The sequence below is a fragment of the Antechinus flavipes genome, chromosome 2 (genome assembly GCF_016432865.1).
Source record: "Antechinus flavipes isolate AdamAnt ecotype Samford, QLD, Australia chromosome 2, AdamAnt_v2, whole genome shotgun sequence".
NCBI lineage: Eukaryota > Metazoa > Chordata > Mammalia > Dasyuromorphia > Dasyuridae > Antechinus > Antechinus flavipes.
In genome coordinates, this window is record NC_067399.1 from 34,980,432 (window position 1) to 34,995,600 (window position 15,169).

Here is a 15,169-nt window from a genome sequence, read left to right on the forward strand (position 1 = left end):
CCCGAAGGGTTCCTCAGGGGAGGAGGGAAAATAAAGGCAGGAACAAGGATGTACATTGAGATGTTAATTTTGCTTTGGAGATAGTATGGAAGGCAGTCTGGGAAAGCCTGGGCTCTCATCCCAGGTATCTTAAAGATGCTAATCAAGGCAGTCTGGGAACATCATAGTTGCCTTTAAAATGGTAATAAAGAGAATCTGGGAAACTAAGTTTCCAGGATAAGCGTTTAAGCATTTCCTAGAAATGGGAGGGAAAAAGCTGTGTTTAGCATTCATGCAAAGGTTATACACCGTTATACAGCCCTTTGGGCACAGTTCTTAATTGCTCTCCAGAAGGCTTGGATATGTTCACAATTCCAGCAATGGTGAATTAATGTTATCTGAAGCCCAGGGAGAGATGATGAAAGAGAGGCAATGGGCTGCTTATGAAAGCTAAGGTTGAGGAATAAACCTCTTTCTTTGGTAAGGGGAATAGATTTGAGATATTCTTCTCTATGCTTCTCTCTCTCTGTCTCTGTCTCTGTCTCTGTCTCTCTCTCTCTGTCTCTCTCTCTGTATATATTTATATGTTAACATGGGGAATGTTCCACAGCCTTTTCCCACTAAGGGATAGCAATGAGGAGTTCAGATGGAGGTGTGAGAAATGAGGGCTTAGAGATCCCCTTGTAATGCCGGAGAAACTGAGGCAGGAGAGAGATTAGAGAGTTTTTAATATTTTATTAATTGGAGAGTAAGATTGACTGGACAGGACTCTCGTCTCAAATTATCCAGTCAGACAAGATAAGTACACTGGGACCAAGGAATCCATGTTGGTCCCAGGGCTGGAGGATACTGTCATCCCAAAGAATCCAGCGTCCAGCATCCACCCGCCAGCCGCCATTCTCCAGCAATGAATGGAGTAACCCCAACTTCTTAAATACCTTTTCTCTAAACAAAGGAAGGGGTAAGAAGTGAGGGAAACCCTCTATCATGATGGGGAGGCCATAAATCCTAGAAAACCCAGAGACAGGATGTCTGAATACAAAGAAGTAAAGATATCATGGGGTATCTTGGAATATTTTAGAGGGATATTGTAAATCCTTGAGTGTTGGAATCCTTACAAACTGCTAACTAATTAGAGTTGATCTAATCTCACAAGAAGATGTTTTGGGCAGAACCTGAAACAAGGTACTAAGTAGAACTAATTAGTACAATGCTTGTGTTTGCACCTTTACTCATTGGAGTTCACAAGTATGCCAGCTTCACAAAGTAAACTTTGTACCTTTGTGAGTTCACACCTCCCTTGAAGCTCTTTGGGCCAGAGATCACTATGGTAGAAAACCCACAATCCCTCTCTTGAAGGAGCATAAATAGAGCTTCAATGGGCCATTCAAAGAAGTTCTTCAGAGTGAAGAAGCTACGAGTTGAGAATTTAGTGGACAACCAGATTCATCTTCATCTCACACCACTGTGGTAGGTGGCTGGGCTCCTGCACGCCCCGCACTGAGACCAAGCTGGTCTGAAAGACTCACCAGAAAGCTAGCCGAGCCCCAAGAGAAGGAAACAAGAGATTCATTCCATCTCTGTACTGGTTGGAGGCAGAAGAAAGCAGAGGCAGAGGCTGAAGGACAGAGCCTTTGGATTTGGAGATATTCGGAGGGCTCTAAGCTAAACCGGCTGTGTTTTGAGAAGAACAAGAACAGATTCAGATCCATCTGAACTAGATCACAACGATTTGGCGCCGGAACAGGGACATGAGCCCTGGACCCTCAGGGCAGAGTTGTCTCTATAACTTCTCTAGCCACAGAGATCACCCCCGCTCCTGGTCTGCTCAGGATGATAGTGTCTCGCTGCCTGTGCTAGTCTGTTCCTGGCCCCTTAGGACAAACCTTTTCTGGAGAGCTTCCAGATTGACTTCAGCTGGTAAGTTGTAGTGCTTGTGATCTTCCTGAATTTAAGCAGTGAAGAGCTATTTTTGAGGCTGAATTAAATAGTTAGTTATGAGGGTAATGAGAGGAGCTTAGAGAGTCATGTGTGCCTGCTCCGCCATCTTGGCTCTGCCTAGTTCCTTATATCATATCAGCACTAGAGACCCTGACCCTGAGCAGGCCCCCAACAGCTGCTGCAGCAGAGGAAGGAGGGGAGGCAGCTGGGCCTCCCTGAGCAGCCAGCCCAGGCCTGGGGAGGTTTTTGTTCGGGCCTGTAACATTGTGTGAGGATAATAAGATTTTTGATAACAGTAATAGGCTGCCCCATCTTCAGCCTCCACACTGCTGATCGTGAGGGTGAAATCCTTCTCAGCACCACTGCCACTGAAGCGGGTGGGGATTCCTGAGAACAGTTTGGAAACCTGGTAAACAAGTCCCCGAGGAGACTGTCTAGTTTTCTTTTGAAACCAGCTTAGGTAAGTGTTTCCATTATTGTGTACAACACTCTGACTGGCCTTGCAGCTGATGGTGACTCTCTCTCCTGGGCTCACAGAAACCAAAGCTGGAGACTGGGTCAGCACAATTTCTTCCCTGGAAACTAAGAGCAGAAATTAATGACCAACCAACAAGAAATAAACAGAGCAGAGTTTCCTTTCATTTTGATTCTTGGCCCACAGACTCCCTGGCTCTGAAAATCCCCTAATCTCACAGAAATTCACATTGGATTGTACTGGCTCCTGTACCCAGAGATTCTGAGCTTCCTTGACTTCTCTCATCTCATGTCACGTTGCCCGTCTGCATGTTTTGTTGTCTCATGTTCTCACCTGGGACCCAAAGCATCAGGAGCCCACAGAGAAGCTGGGACAGACACTCCATTTTGCAGTGACTCCTCCCCTGTGGCTGCTCTGCCCCCAGACCCTGTTTATCCCCATGTGTCTTCAGGCCCTCCCCTTGGGGATCTCTTTATGCAAAGCAGCTGGGAGGTGTGAGAGTTCTGGGAGCAGAAGTGGCTGACTGCAACTTAGGGGAAGGCCCTGAGACTTTCAGACCTTGAATATGGCCCTGATTCTTGGGCTTTTCTGTATGATATGTGCTCCTACAAATCCTACTTATCCTTAATTTATTTATTGTTTTGTTTTCTTTTAATCACTTTTTTTAATTTCATGTGACTGCTAGCAGTATGTAACCTATTCAGTTTGTGGCTAGGAACATTCATCTTCCTGAGATCAAATCTTTCCTTGGATATTAATTGTGTGAGTCTGGGCAAGTCACTTAACCTTGTTTGCCTCAGTTTCCTTATTTTTAAAATAACTTGGAAAAGGAAATGGCAAATCCCTCCACTATCTTCTCAAAGAAACCCCACATTGTGTTACAAAGTGACAAAAATCACTGAAACAAGAACAAAAATGGTTCCAAAAGCCACAGGGATTGCAGAAGAGTCAATATTGTGTAGTGAAGAAGTCACAGCCTGAAGGCATAAAACATAGGACAGATACTGATATCCTGCTCTTTATCCCATTCATGGCCTGCTGTCCCACTAATTGAGGATCCTTTGGGCACTTAGAATGGAGCCTCCTAAAATGGAAAGCAAGCCATCCTTTCATTCCTTGGCATGGTTTAGGGGAACCAGCTTTCTATCCCCTTTTTATCCCTCCCCCACTTCCCTGAAGAGATCAATGGAATAATGTGTTATCATTTAAAATCCCTCTCTCTTTCAAAATGGAAACTGCTCATTCCATCAAGCTACTTAGCATCAGCTATACTTTGCTTGAGCAATGAGTTCACCGAGTATCACGCTCAAGGATGGAAGATGCAACAGACCAATAAACAAAGGTATGACAGTGAGAACTAGGCTCAACAGTTGCCATAATGAAACATGGGTAACATGATCTTTGACCCATTCAATAGAGTTGTGCTCAAGGAGATAAGATACCAAAGAGGCAGAATGTCAATAAGCTAGGATGTTACTCTAGTAGGATGTTACAATTCAGCAGTTACATTTGTATACATCAGGGTGTCAGTGAGGTAGGATATCACTGAGGAAGGATGTCAGGACAGGGTGTCACAATTCTAGCACAATTCTGATTACATTTGTCACAATTCTAATTACATTTGTCACAATTCTAATTATACTTGTCACAATTCTAATTATACTTGTCACATTCTAGTTATACTTGTCACAATTGTAGTTACACTTGTCACATTCTAGTTACACTTGTGTACATCTTTTGAAAGAAAACACAGAGAAAGGTGCACACAAGCAAAGTCACGTCCTGTAACATTGCCTCAGTAGCCTTGGCAGGTGGGCATGTTGGTTTTTACCTGCTAATTTAGAAGCATAGTTCTTAAATAGAAAACACAGGGTGAAGCCTCTCCCCAGGCTGCTGTATGAATCAGGTAACCATGGGAGAAGCTCACAAGCCCATTGTCCAGTTCTGTCAGTCTCTACTTGTTGTGCATCACCCAGGACAAGCCGATTCAGCTACAACACTGGAGCTGTGTCTGCTGCCTCTGGTGTCATGGTCAGGAGGGACATGGCTGCCATCAGCATCTGGAGGGCTGCAGACATCTGGATGATCTTTCAGGGCCATCGGGTGGTGTAATGTTCTCCTCTAAAGTGTAATCTTCTCTGAGAGAAGGTTTCTTGGGGGGCTTCTGGGAGCAGCCTTCTTTTCAGTTCAGTAAAATAAGCACCTCAAATGCAGCCAGGGATTAAAGTCCAGAACCTTTATTGTCTCTATCCAAGTATTATCCTTTCTTGGGCCAGGTTAGCTTTTTTTGAGGCCTATCTCTCTCCTTGGTTCCAAGAGCTCCTGCCACTAATTCTTTGTCTCTCTCAGCTTCAGCCTACAGCCAGCACAAAGGTGGAACATGGAATGAATCTGTCTCTGCCTCTGAGATTGGGTTCGTCTCTTAGTGGGCTTGTCCTTTAGTGGGGTCCTCCTTATATATGTTCTCTTCAAGGTGTGAATCTTGTGGAACTCTGATAAGTACTAAGTTCATTGGTGAACTAGAAAATTGTTAAGTACTCTGCTAAATTAGATAATTATTGTCTCTATCAATTCCAGTGACTTAGCATCTTATAAGAATCCTAACATCTCCCACTTTCTTTTGATTTTAGAACATAGGAGGTCATGACCTTCCTGACTTCTCAAGGAGGTGAAAACCCCAAAAAAGAAGGTGATCACACCTTCCCTGAATGCTCAAAACAGGAGTGAAAACACCATAAAAAGAGGTGATCATGCCCTCCCTGACATCTCAGGAAGGGAGATGAAAATACCAGAGCAAATGGGAAATCAAATCAGATTAGGGAGTCTGAAGGTGCTCACTTTTAAAACAGGTATACATAAATCCATCAATATGGGAGGCATTTTACATAATTACATAAGCACATAGCAAAATAACACAGTCTAGAAGTGATGTAATAAATAACATGAATCAACAGGAGGAATTATACATGTCCATAAGTCCTAGAAATAGTCCAAAAGGAATCTGTTGTCCATTAGTTCATGTGCCAGGAATCCAATAACTCCTGCAAATTTTGAAGTCCTGCAATAGTTTCATCTTGTCTTAAGGAATTCAATGATTCCTGCTGGTTTTCAAGTCCTGCAACAGTCTCCTAATCAGCCATGCTCTTTCAGTGTCAGATGTTTCTTAGATCTTCTCCTTTGTTTTGAGGTTTTTCTCCTTTACCGTCTCTCTCCAGGTACTCATTGCCATCTATCTGTTTCCTTCTCCATCTGTAGGAATACAAGCAAACCCTCTCTCCTAAGCAGTTAACCTATCTACTCCCTTCTATTTACCACTTTCTAAATCTCTCCTTATCATCTGGCATTGGAGCTGTTTGCACAGGCCCTGTTGGTTTAAAAAGCTTGTATTCTTCCCAATTGTAATCCCTTTCTGCTATCTGATTGCTTTTCTGAACATTGATCATGTAATCCTTTTTGGCCATCTGATTACTTTTTGGCTGATATATCACATCAGAGTCCTGACCTTCTAAAGACTCTGGGTTTAAACTCAGCTGCCATCATGCCCCACTTGTCTTTTGTATGATATCTTGGAGCTGGGACCTGCCTCTCACTTCCCTGGGTCAATCTACATTCTGAGGCTCAGTGGAAGCCTTTGTGACATTTTAGACATGGGGTTTTGAGTTTTCTCTCACCCTGTCCTCTCACTCTATCTCTATCTACACTGGACTCTTAGATGTCCTATTTTTCCACACTGAAAACAATGACGAGTCTCTCTAGAAGTCCCTTGCCAAGAGGGACCCTGTCTTCCCATGTTCATCATAGTCTGGGTATAATAAGCACTTGTGCCCACTGTGCACAGCATCTTATGATCTCCTCTAAAGGAGTATCTTTGTCTAGTCCCCATATAATTCTTTTGCAAACCTCTTTGACATTTTCCTTAGCCAGCTATCTTATACTTTTTGTAGCTGCATTTTCTCCAATGATTCTTGTGACAGCTGTTTGCAAAAGTCCCACAAAATCTGCAAAGGGTTCATTGGGACCTTGTTCTATTTTTGTGAAGTATTTACCTCCATCTCTCTCTGGGAGAATACCCCAAGCTTTTATAGCAGCAGTAGCAATCTGTTCATAAGCTGTTGTAGGGTAATTAATTTGTTCTCAATTCTCTCCATACTGATCTTCACCGGATAGTTGGTCAAAAGTGATTTATACATTAACTCCTGTTTGACTATTGTGTCTGGCTTGAATCCTACAGAATTCATGATACTCTGAAAGTCATAACAAGTTTTGTCCAGGTTCTAAACATGTCCTTGCTATGGATTTCCAATTACTGAGGGTTAGAATTTCATAAGACAAATTATCTAGCAATATTTTAACATAAGATATTGTAGCCACATAAAGAGTGCAACCTTTTTTCAAATCCTTAATTCTTTCCAAATCAAAAGGAGTGTATCTTCTCCTTTTTTGACCTCAAGAGTCAAGCTCTTCAATCACAGGATATGCATGTACTAAATTAGATAAATCCTGTTCTTCATTTTTTGCCTTAACCAGTGCTTTTTGTAATCTTGTCATAGGCTGCTTCATAGGTGATTGTGTCACCGCCTCTCCCCCTCCTCCTTCTCCCTCTACCCATGAAGGGTTAATTGAGGGAAGTAGGTCAGGATATGGGGAATGACCTAATTTCTCCTGCTGTGAAGTATCACACTCAAAATTACATTTAACTCCATACTTATCTGATTCTTCATCCTTTTCACCTAGTTTAATTGGCTTCTCCCTCTCCTGCTCTTTTGTCTTTTTCCTTATTCTATAACTTATATAATTTCCTAAAGCCATTTGTATTAAATTATATGTGTTCAGTGTGTCTTTGGAAATTGAATCAGGTCCATTTTCATTGTAGAATTGACATAGTTGCTCTCCTACTAATTTCCACTCCTTCGGATCCAATTCTTTTTCCTTAGAGAACCAAGGAGATGTATACTGTATCGTTTTTAAAAGATCAATGATCTGCTCCCAAGTTATAATTAAACCTTGATTTTTTTATCAGTCTGACCAAGCTTTCAACACATTTTCCTTGAATAGGAAAAATAGGCTGTTTTCTAAACATCTGTTCCATTTCAGCTGAAATTCTACGTTAGCTCTTTAACAAACTTTCCTTTTTGTACTCACCCTAATTTCTGGGTTGAGGAGACTTTTCCACTGAAATCAGGATTGTGTCTATCTCATGTTCAGATGCCAATATGTAATGTTCTTCTCTAAAATATAATGGTCTCTGAGAGCAGGGTTTTTGGGGGACTTCTGGGAGCAGCATAGAATTCAATGAGTTTCAGGACTGAACTGAAGCCCATCTAGACAATGAAACTGTCTTTGCTTTCCCTCGGTGGGGTCCCTCACTGAGGCAGAGTTAAAGGAGAGTTTCTCCTTCAAGGATTTTTAGAGTTGTGGGGTCCCTTCTTCACCAAGGGTCATTGACTTTTATGGAATATTGAGCCAGGGAGAAAAGGCAGAAAGCATTTCTAGCCAGAGGTTTCTGGTTTCTCTTTGTTTCTTGTTCTGAGGGGAGTTGGATAAAATAGGAATGAGACTGTTCCCCAGATATGTAGGATGACCCAGTCTGAGCCAGTGGTTCTTTCTTTGATGATTCTGCTCATGGATGAAGAGGAACAAGAGTCCCCAGAGCACCGAGCTCTCAGACCGTGGCCTTTCCCCTGAGCCCCGAGTCCCTTTTATCATGTCAGCCCCAGAAACCCTGCCCCTGAGCAGGCCCCCAACAGCTGCTGCAGCAGAGGAAGGAGGGGAGGCAGCTGGGCCTCCCTGAGCAGCCAGCCCAGGCCTGGGGAGGTCTTTGTTCAGGGCTGTAATACTGTGGGAGGATCATAAGATCTTTGAACACAGTGAACCTGCCCCATCTTATGGAGGAAACCTCTGGGCTCGTGGGCAGTTGTGGTAGCTGTAGGATTTCTCCTGCAGATTTAATGGGAGAGCTCTTTGCTGCCAAAATCCCCAAATTCCACCCATTTGGGGGCCCAAAATTGGCTTCTGCAGCTTCCTCCGTGTCTCTGGGGCAGATTGTTTAATAGTAACATCTCCCCAGGACAGATCAAGGAGGGCCTTGGCCTTGGAGCCCTCACAAAGCTGGGCTGGGACCTCAGAGCAATGGCCACGTTTCTCCTTAGTCTGGGAGAGATTTTCATTGGAAAAGGCGGCTCTGCTCTGAGGGTCTCTCCCCGAGAGTCTGCAGCTTCTCCCAGGGGGCAGAGGTTAGAATCAGGATCCTGAGGAAGAGAAAAAGGCCTGGGGGTCTCAGGATCTGGTCCAGGTGAGGGGGACAGAGTTAAGGAGACATTGCTGAACACAAAGTCCTGTCTTTGGGAAGGAGGTGGTTCTGAAGGGATGCACAGGGATTTTGTGTCCTAGAGGAGTAGGAAGGAGGGAGTTATTTAAAAGGTTAGTATCTAATTTGGATTTCCCTCCAGCAAACTGAAGCAGCTTCCTGCAGCACTGTTTGATTTAAGGATTTGTTTTAGTTTTGAGATCTTTTAGGCTGAATTTGTTTCTGTTTAAGAAACATCCTAAGGGAGAATCCTTAGGAATAGAGACGGAGGTAGATTGTCCCATTTTTTACCTCAGGTCTCAGGTTTTCTGCATTCTATAGTGCTTATTCCTCTTATGCATTGGGGACAGAAGGAGGTGACAGAAGTTCCCTGATTAAGGGAACTGCTTTTAAAAAAAATTTAAAAAAATAAAACTCCCAGGGATCCCAAGTCCAATTTTCCCTAGTCAAGGAAGTCTGCTTGAGCATAGAGCTCCCTACAGCCCAAATCTTCCCAGGTTCTTAGGTCTCTCAGCTATACAATAAACAACAGCAAGAGAAGGCTTTCCTGGGCCACCAATTTCAGGGATCCCTGTATGGGCCACCAAATGTAAAGGGGTGAGAAATGAGGGTTGAGAGATGCCCTGGCCAGGTGGCAGCTTTGCAACAGAATGAATACTGGCAGGAGTTGTGGCAAAAAAAAGGGGGGGGGTGGTTATTACACTGAGAAAATTTTGTCAGCAGGCTAAATCCTTTTAGGACATTTTGCAGAGGGTTGGGCACATAGCCTTTGATTACATTGGGGTTTGGGGCCCAAATCCAGGGGGGCCAAACTCTAGATGAATTTGAGGAACTAATTTTCAACTCGAAAAAGATGGCGATTATGCCTGAGATCAAGATCTCCAATTGAATTGTGGATGAAGATGCTATGGGAGTTTTCCGTATAAACAGGAGTGTGTGGCCCCTACCAATAGGCAGGAGGAGGTGGGAGTCTAACCCAGGTTCACCCTTCCCCCAAAGATCACAGTTTCCATGAATTGGATTATAAAAAATTAGTTTTATTAGATTAATATTATTAAGATGGGGGAGGTCGTTATGATTCTGCACAGACTCCAAAACTATGAGGAGAGCAGAATGTCCGGCTTTTGGCACCAATCTCTTATTCCCCTTCTTTTTAGGAATTGAATCTTCCTTTGAAAAGAGTGGACAGAGGAGACTCCAGAAAGATCTTTATAGCCCCGGCATGAATGGGTAAAATAAAAGTAGATAAAGATCTGCTTTAAATGCATGGTCAGAGAAAATGGATCCAGGGTGTGAATTTTAAGCTGGGTCTTTGGATGGATTTCTTTAGCCTGTTGCCTGATCTTCTTGTGCTCTTGGTCCCAAGAGTTCTTGACTGCTGAGGAATATTGAGCCAGGGAGAAAGGACAGAAAGAAACTCTAGCCAGAAGTTTCTACTTTCTCTTTGTTTCTTGTGCTGAGGGGAGTCAGATAACATAGGAATGGGAGAGTGCCTCAGGCCCAGGGGATTGTGGGGTGACCCAGTCTGAGCCACTAGTTCTTTCTTTGATGGTTCTGCTCATGGCTGAAGAGGAACAAGAGTCCCCAGAGCACCGAGCTCTCAGACCGTGGCCTTTCCCCTGAGCCCTGAGTCCCTTTTATCTCATCAGCCCCAGAGACCCTGCCCCTGAGCAGGCCCCCAGCAGCTGCTGCAGCAGAGGAAGGAGGGGAGGCAGCTGGGCCTCCCTGAGCAGCCAGCCCAGGCCTGGGGAGGTTTTTGTTCAGGGCTGTAACACTGTGGGAGGAGAATAACTTCCTTGAGCACAGTAATATTCTGCCCCATCTTCAGCCTCCACACTGCTGATTGTGAGGGTGAAATCCTTCCCAGCACCACTGCCACTGAAGCGGGCCGGGACTCCGGAGCCCAGGTTGGAAACCTGGTAAATGAGTCGCCGAGGAGACTGGCCGGGTTTCTGTTGGAGCCAGCTTAGGTAAGTGTTTCTATCACTGTGTACAACACTCTGACTGGCCTTGCAGCTGATGGTGACTCTCTCTCCTGGGCTCACAGACACCGAGGCTGGAGACTGGGTCAGCACAATTGCTCCCCTGGAAACTAAGAGCAGAAATTAATGACCAACCAACATGAAATAAACAGAGCCGAGTTTCCTTTCATTCTGATTCTTGGCCCACAGACCCCCTGGCTCTGAACAACCCCCTGATCTCACAGAAATCCTCATTCCCCCTTGGACTGCACTGGCTCCTGTCCCCAGAGATTCTGAGCTTCCTTGGATTCTCTCATCTCATGTCACGTTGCCCGTCTGCGTGTTTTGTTGTCTCAAGTTCTCACCTGGGACCCAAAGCATCAGGAGCCCACAGAGAAGCTGGGACAGAGACTCCATCTTGTAGTGACTCCTTCCCTGTGGCTGCTCTGCCCCCAGGCCCAGTTTATCTCCCTGTGTCTGCAGGCCCTCCCTTTGGGGATCTCTTTATGCAAAGCAGCTAGGAGGTGTGGGGGATCTGGGAGCAGAAGTGGCTGACTACAGCTCAGGGGAAGGCCCTGAGACCTTCAGACCTTGAATACATCCCTGATTCTTGGAGACTTGTGTGATAAGTGCTCCCACAAATCCTACTTATCTTTAGATCTATTTGGTTTTTAAATTTTTTTCTTTTAATCAGTTTTACTTTTTTATGAGACTGCTAGTACTATGTAATGTGTTCAGTCTTTGCTAGGAATATTCATTTTCTTGAGATCCGATATTGCCTTGCATACTTAATTGTGTGAGCTTAAGCAGGTCACTTAACCTTGTTTGCCTCAGTTTCCTTATTTGTAAAATAAGTTGGAAAATGCAATAGCAAATCCCACTAGTATCTTCTCAGAGAAACCCCAAATTTATTACAAAGTGCCAAAAATCACTGAAACAAAAACAAAAATGGTTCCAAAAGCAAGAGGGCTTGCACAAGAGTCAATATTGTATAGTAAAAGGTCACAGCCTGAAGGCATAAAACATAGGACAGATACTGATATCCTGCTCTTTATCCCATTCATGACCTGCTGTCCCACTAATTGAAGATCCTTTGGGCACTTAGAATGGAGCCTCCTAAAATGGAAAGCAAACCATCCTTTCATTCCTTGGCATGGTTAGGGGAACCAGCTTTCTTTTCCTCCTCCACTTCTCTGAAGAGATCAATGGAATGATATGTTATCATTAAAAATTTTTTTCTTTTTAATTTTTTTCTTTTTTATTTATTTTAAACTTAAAAACTAATTCTTTATAATAAATCCTCCACATTGTGTTCAGAGCTGTCCATCTTTGCTTTGCTTCCTCGTAGGTTTCTTTTGTTCTCTGCATGCACTTTTTATTTTTCCCCTGATTCCTCCCCAAGGACTCCATCCTTCTGTAAGTGCCCACAGCCAGCAGTGTCCCTGCCCCACTGCCTCTGCCCTCACCAGGCATGTGCTGGTTTCCCCTTGGGCGGGGCTGCCTCTCAGCAACACAGCTGGCCCCAGCTCCCTCATAAACAGAGTTTCCCTCAGACTTCCCCGACCTCACACTCCCCACACTGTCTGGGAGATGAAGCTTCCGGGGCTCAGCCAAGGCCAAGCTCCCGGCCCAGCTACCAGAGGACTCACTGCTTTCTCTTTCAGCAGAGCTTGCCTGGAGCTGTTACCTTTCACCCTGACCAAACCTCCATGTGAGGTCCATCCTTGGTACCTTCTCTGGTCATTCCTGGAGGACCGGCTCTGCCCCCACTTGTGTTCATTTTTTGTCACTTGACATTATTCCTGAGGTGCCATTTCATGGGAAATCTGAAGAGCTTGGAATTTTCTAAACTACTCTGCCATCTTCCCAGAATCCTCTTTGTCATTTTTCTTCCAAATGCTTCGATGAAATGGAGGCAAATTCTATCCCAAGCACTGACTTCAGTCAGAAATCTAGAAACTCTGTCAAAAAAGAACTTGAATTCGTCTGTCATTCAGAGTCCTTCTCCTTGTGTGATAAAGAGGGAGAGAGCAAATGACCTCCTATCACTTCCCTCAAGTCTCTTATTCCATCCTCTGGAAGAGTCTCTCAGTGACTGTATTTAATCCTCTCTACACCTGCCCTGGGAAGGAGAAAACAAGGTGGGAGGAGAAGGGAAAGAGAACTAACTCAGAAGCTTGCTCTGTATTTACAACTCTCCTCTCGGGCCTGGTCACAGTTTGACCCACAGTGCATCTCTACCTTCCCTTCTGGACCAGGAACTTTTGTGCCTTCTCCAATGTTAATTTTTGATAATTAAGAATCCGAGGCCTGACCATCTACTTGCTAAGCCCTCCCGTCCGGGCGCCACATGATGCTCTCACTGCATTGGCTATTGCCAGTCTCTCCTAATTCCCGGGCATCAGAGAAATCTCTGGTAAATGTTCATATCCACTTTCCCTCCTCCTGAGGCTTCCGAATCCCTCTGGCCGCTGTCTCCTAGGGACGCAGCTTAAGCACAGCAGAGCCCGGAGAGTTGTTGTGGCTGCAACAAAATAACTTTTAATTGAAGAATTCCCCTTTGATTAGGAGAATGGATTTGAGATAATCCTCTTTGTGCTTCTCTCTCTCTCTCTCTCTTTGTATATATTTATATGTTGACATGCAGAATGTTCCACAGCCTTTTCCCACTAATGGATAGCAATGAGGAGTTCAGATGGAGGCTAGAGAAATGAGGGTTGAGTGAGAATGTGCAAACCTGAATGAATACAGGCCAGATTTGTAGCAAAAAATGTGTTTATTTCACTGAGAAAACAACTTTCTCAGCAGGTAACATCCTGTCAGGACTTTTTTTAAGGTTTGGGCGCACAGCCTTTGAGTATATTGGGGTTTTCTAGCCTGGACCTGGGGAACCTTCCAATCAAGGGTGGTGATTATGTCCCAGGCCAACATCTCCAACTGAATTATAGGTAGAGATGCTATGGGAGTTTCCCCTCAAAACAGGAGGGTGGGGCTCCTCCCAAAAGCCAGGAGGGGTTGAGACCCAGGACCACCCTTCCCCAAACATCACAGTTTACCTCATTTCCCCCTCAAGCAGTCACCCAAATTCATTTGGACCAAGGGGCAAATATCTCATCTGCTGGAGCTGTTTCAAGCTGACAAGGGCCGCAGAGCTGTCCCGATGCTCCCTGGGGGCTCAGGCCGGGAGGGGAAGTGTGAGATCTGACGATGGCAGCAGCAACTTTTAGGGGATGATGAGAGTCCAAGTCACTTGTCCCAGGACCTTCAGACTGAGTGAGTCGCTGGAAGTTTGTAGCTTGGGGCCTGGAGGAACCAAATCTCACAAGCAGGTTAGAAGTGGGGGTCATCCAGGGGGAGACGGTGACGTTTGGGAATGGGGGCTCTGCAAAAGTGCATCAGATCCCATCTGTGGGCTGCCCTGAGGATGCTGAAGGCCCACCCGACACTCCTGAACGCCCCCACTGCCCACGGAGCCCCAGCTGGAAGGCTGAGAAGGAGGTAACTGCTGGCAGGGCCCAGAATGACAAAGTCAGAGAGAAAATGCTGGGAGCAAAGTTCTTATCCTTGGGGTGGAAAATGGCCAAAAGAAGAAGACCAGAGAGAGAGGAAGGAAGGAAGGAGACCACGGTGAGAGAAAGAAGGACACACAGAGTTTCCCCTTCTCTCTCCAGGGGGGGTTCCGGGGCCTGTGGAAGAGCAGCTTCAGGTCCTCTGTGGGTTCTCAGGAACAGTCTGAAGTACCTGAGAGGGAAAAGCTGCTCTATGGCGGCTCTGCCAGGAGCGGGGCAGGGGAGGAGAGCTGGGATCTCTCAGCAAGCACCTTGGGGCCTCCTGGGCCTTCTGAGTCCTGCAGGGAAAAGCTTCCACCAGTTAGTGAGGGGGTCAGTGAAGACCGGGAGCAGCCTGAAACCTCCACAAGGGGGCGTGTGTGTCCGGTCCCTTTGCCAACCTCCCCCGGGCATGTGCCCCTTGTCTGTGGGAGCTTCAGGGGAGGGGGAGGGTCAGCAGCTCCCTCAGGAGTCCCTCGGGCACAGACTGGGCGGGCCTGGCAGACCTTCCAGATGGTTCCCCCCAGCCTGTGACCAGTGAGAACGTGTTTCCCAGGGACTGAGAGCGTTTCTCCCCAGGTGTGCAGCCTGAGGGAGACCAAAGGTCCGTTTCCAGGACTTGCTTCTGGGACTAAGAGGTGGCTCGAGGGGGTTTGAAACCAGCCACGAGGAGAAAGGAGGCTCCCGGTTCCTCTGCAGGGCTTGTCCCTGTGAGCTCCGTGAAGGGGCCTAAGAATCAGGGAGCCGGGGATTAAAGGAGCCTCAGTCAGGGGGGAGGGGGCAGGAGCTGCAGCAGCTGAGCCTGCAAACCTGTTCCCCGTGGCCGGGGGCGAGTCTCCCTTCCCGTGTCCTTCCCAAATATGGCGGAAACCTCTGGGCTCGTGGGCAGGTGTAGCAGCTGTAGGATTTCTCCTGCAGCTTTAATGGGAGACTCTTTGCTGCCAAAAGTCCCCTTTCT

General features: G+C 45.8%; 1 gene segment (V, D, J or C); it reads right to left on the reverse strand.

Moving 5' to 3' along the window:
- The window catches only part of LOC127547486 (immunoglobulin kappa light chain-like), a 387,121-nt gene extending 376,026 nt beyond the window's left edge, over positions 1-11,095 (reverse strand). The window contains 2 exon segments of the V gene segment in view: positions 10,485-10,794; positions 11,029-11,095. Coding sequence covers positions 10,485-10,794; positions 11,029-11,080 — 362 coding nt within the window.
- Between the last annotated feature and the right edge of the window lie 4,074 nt (positions 11,096-15,169).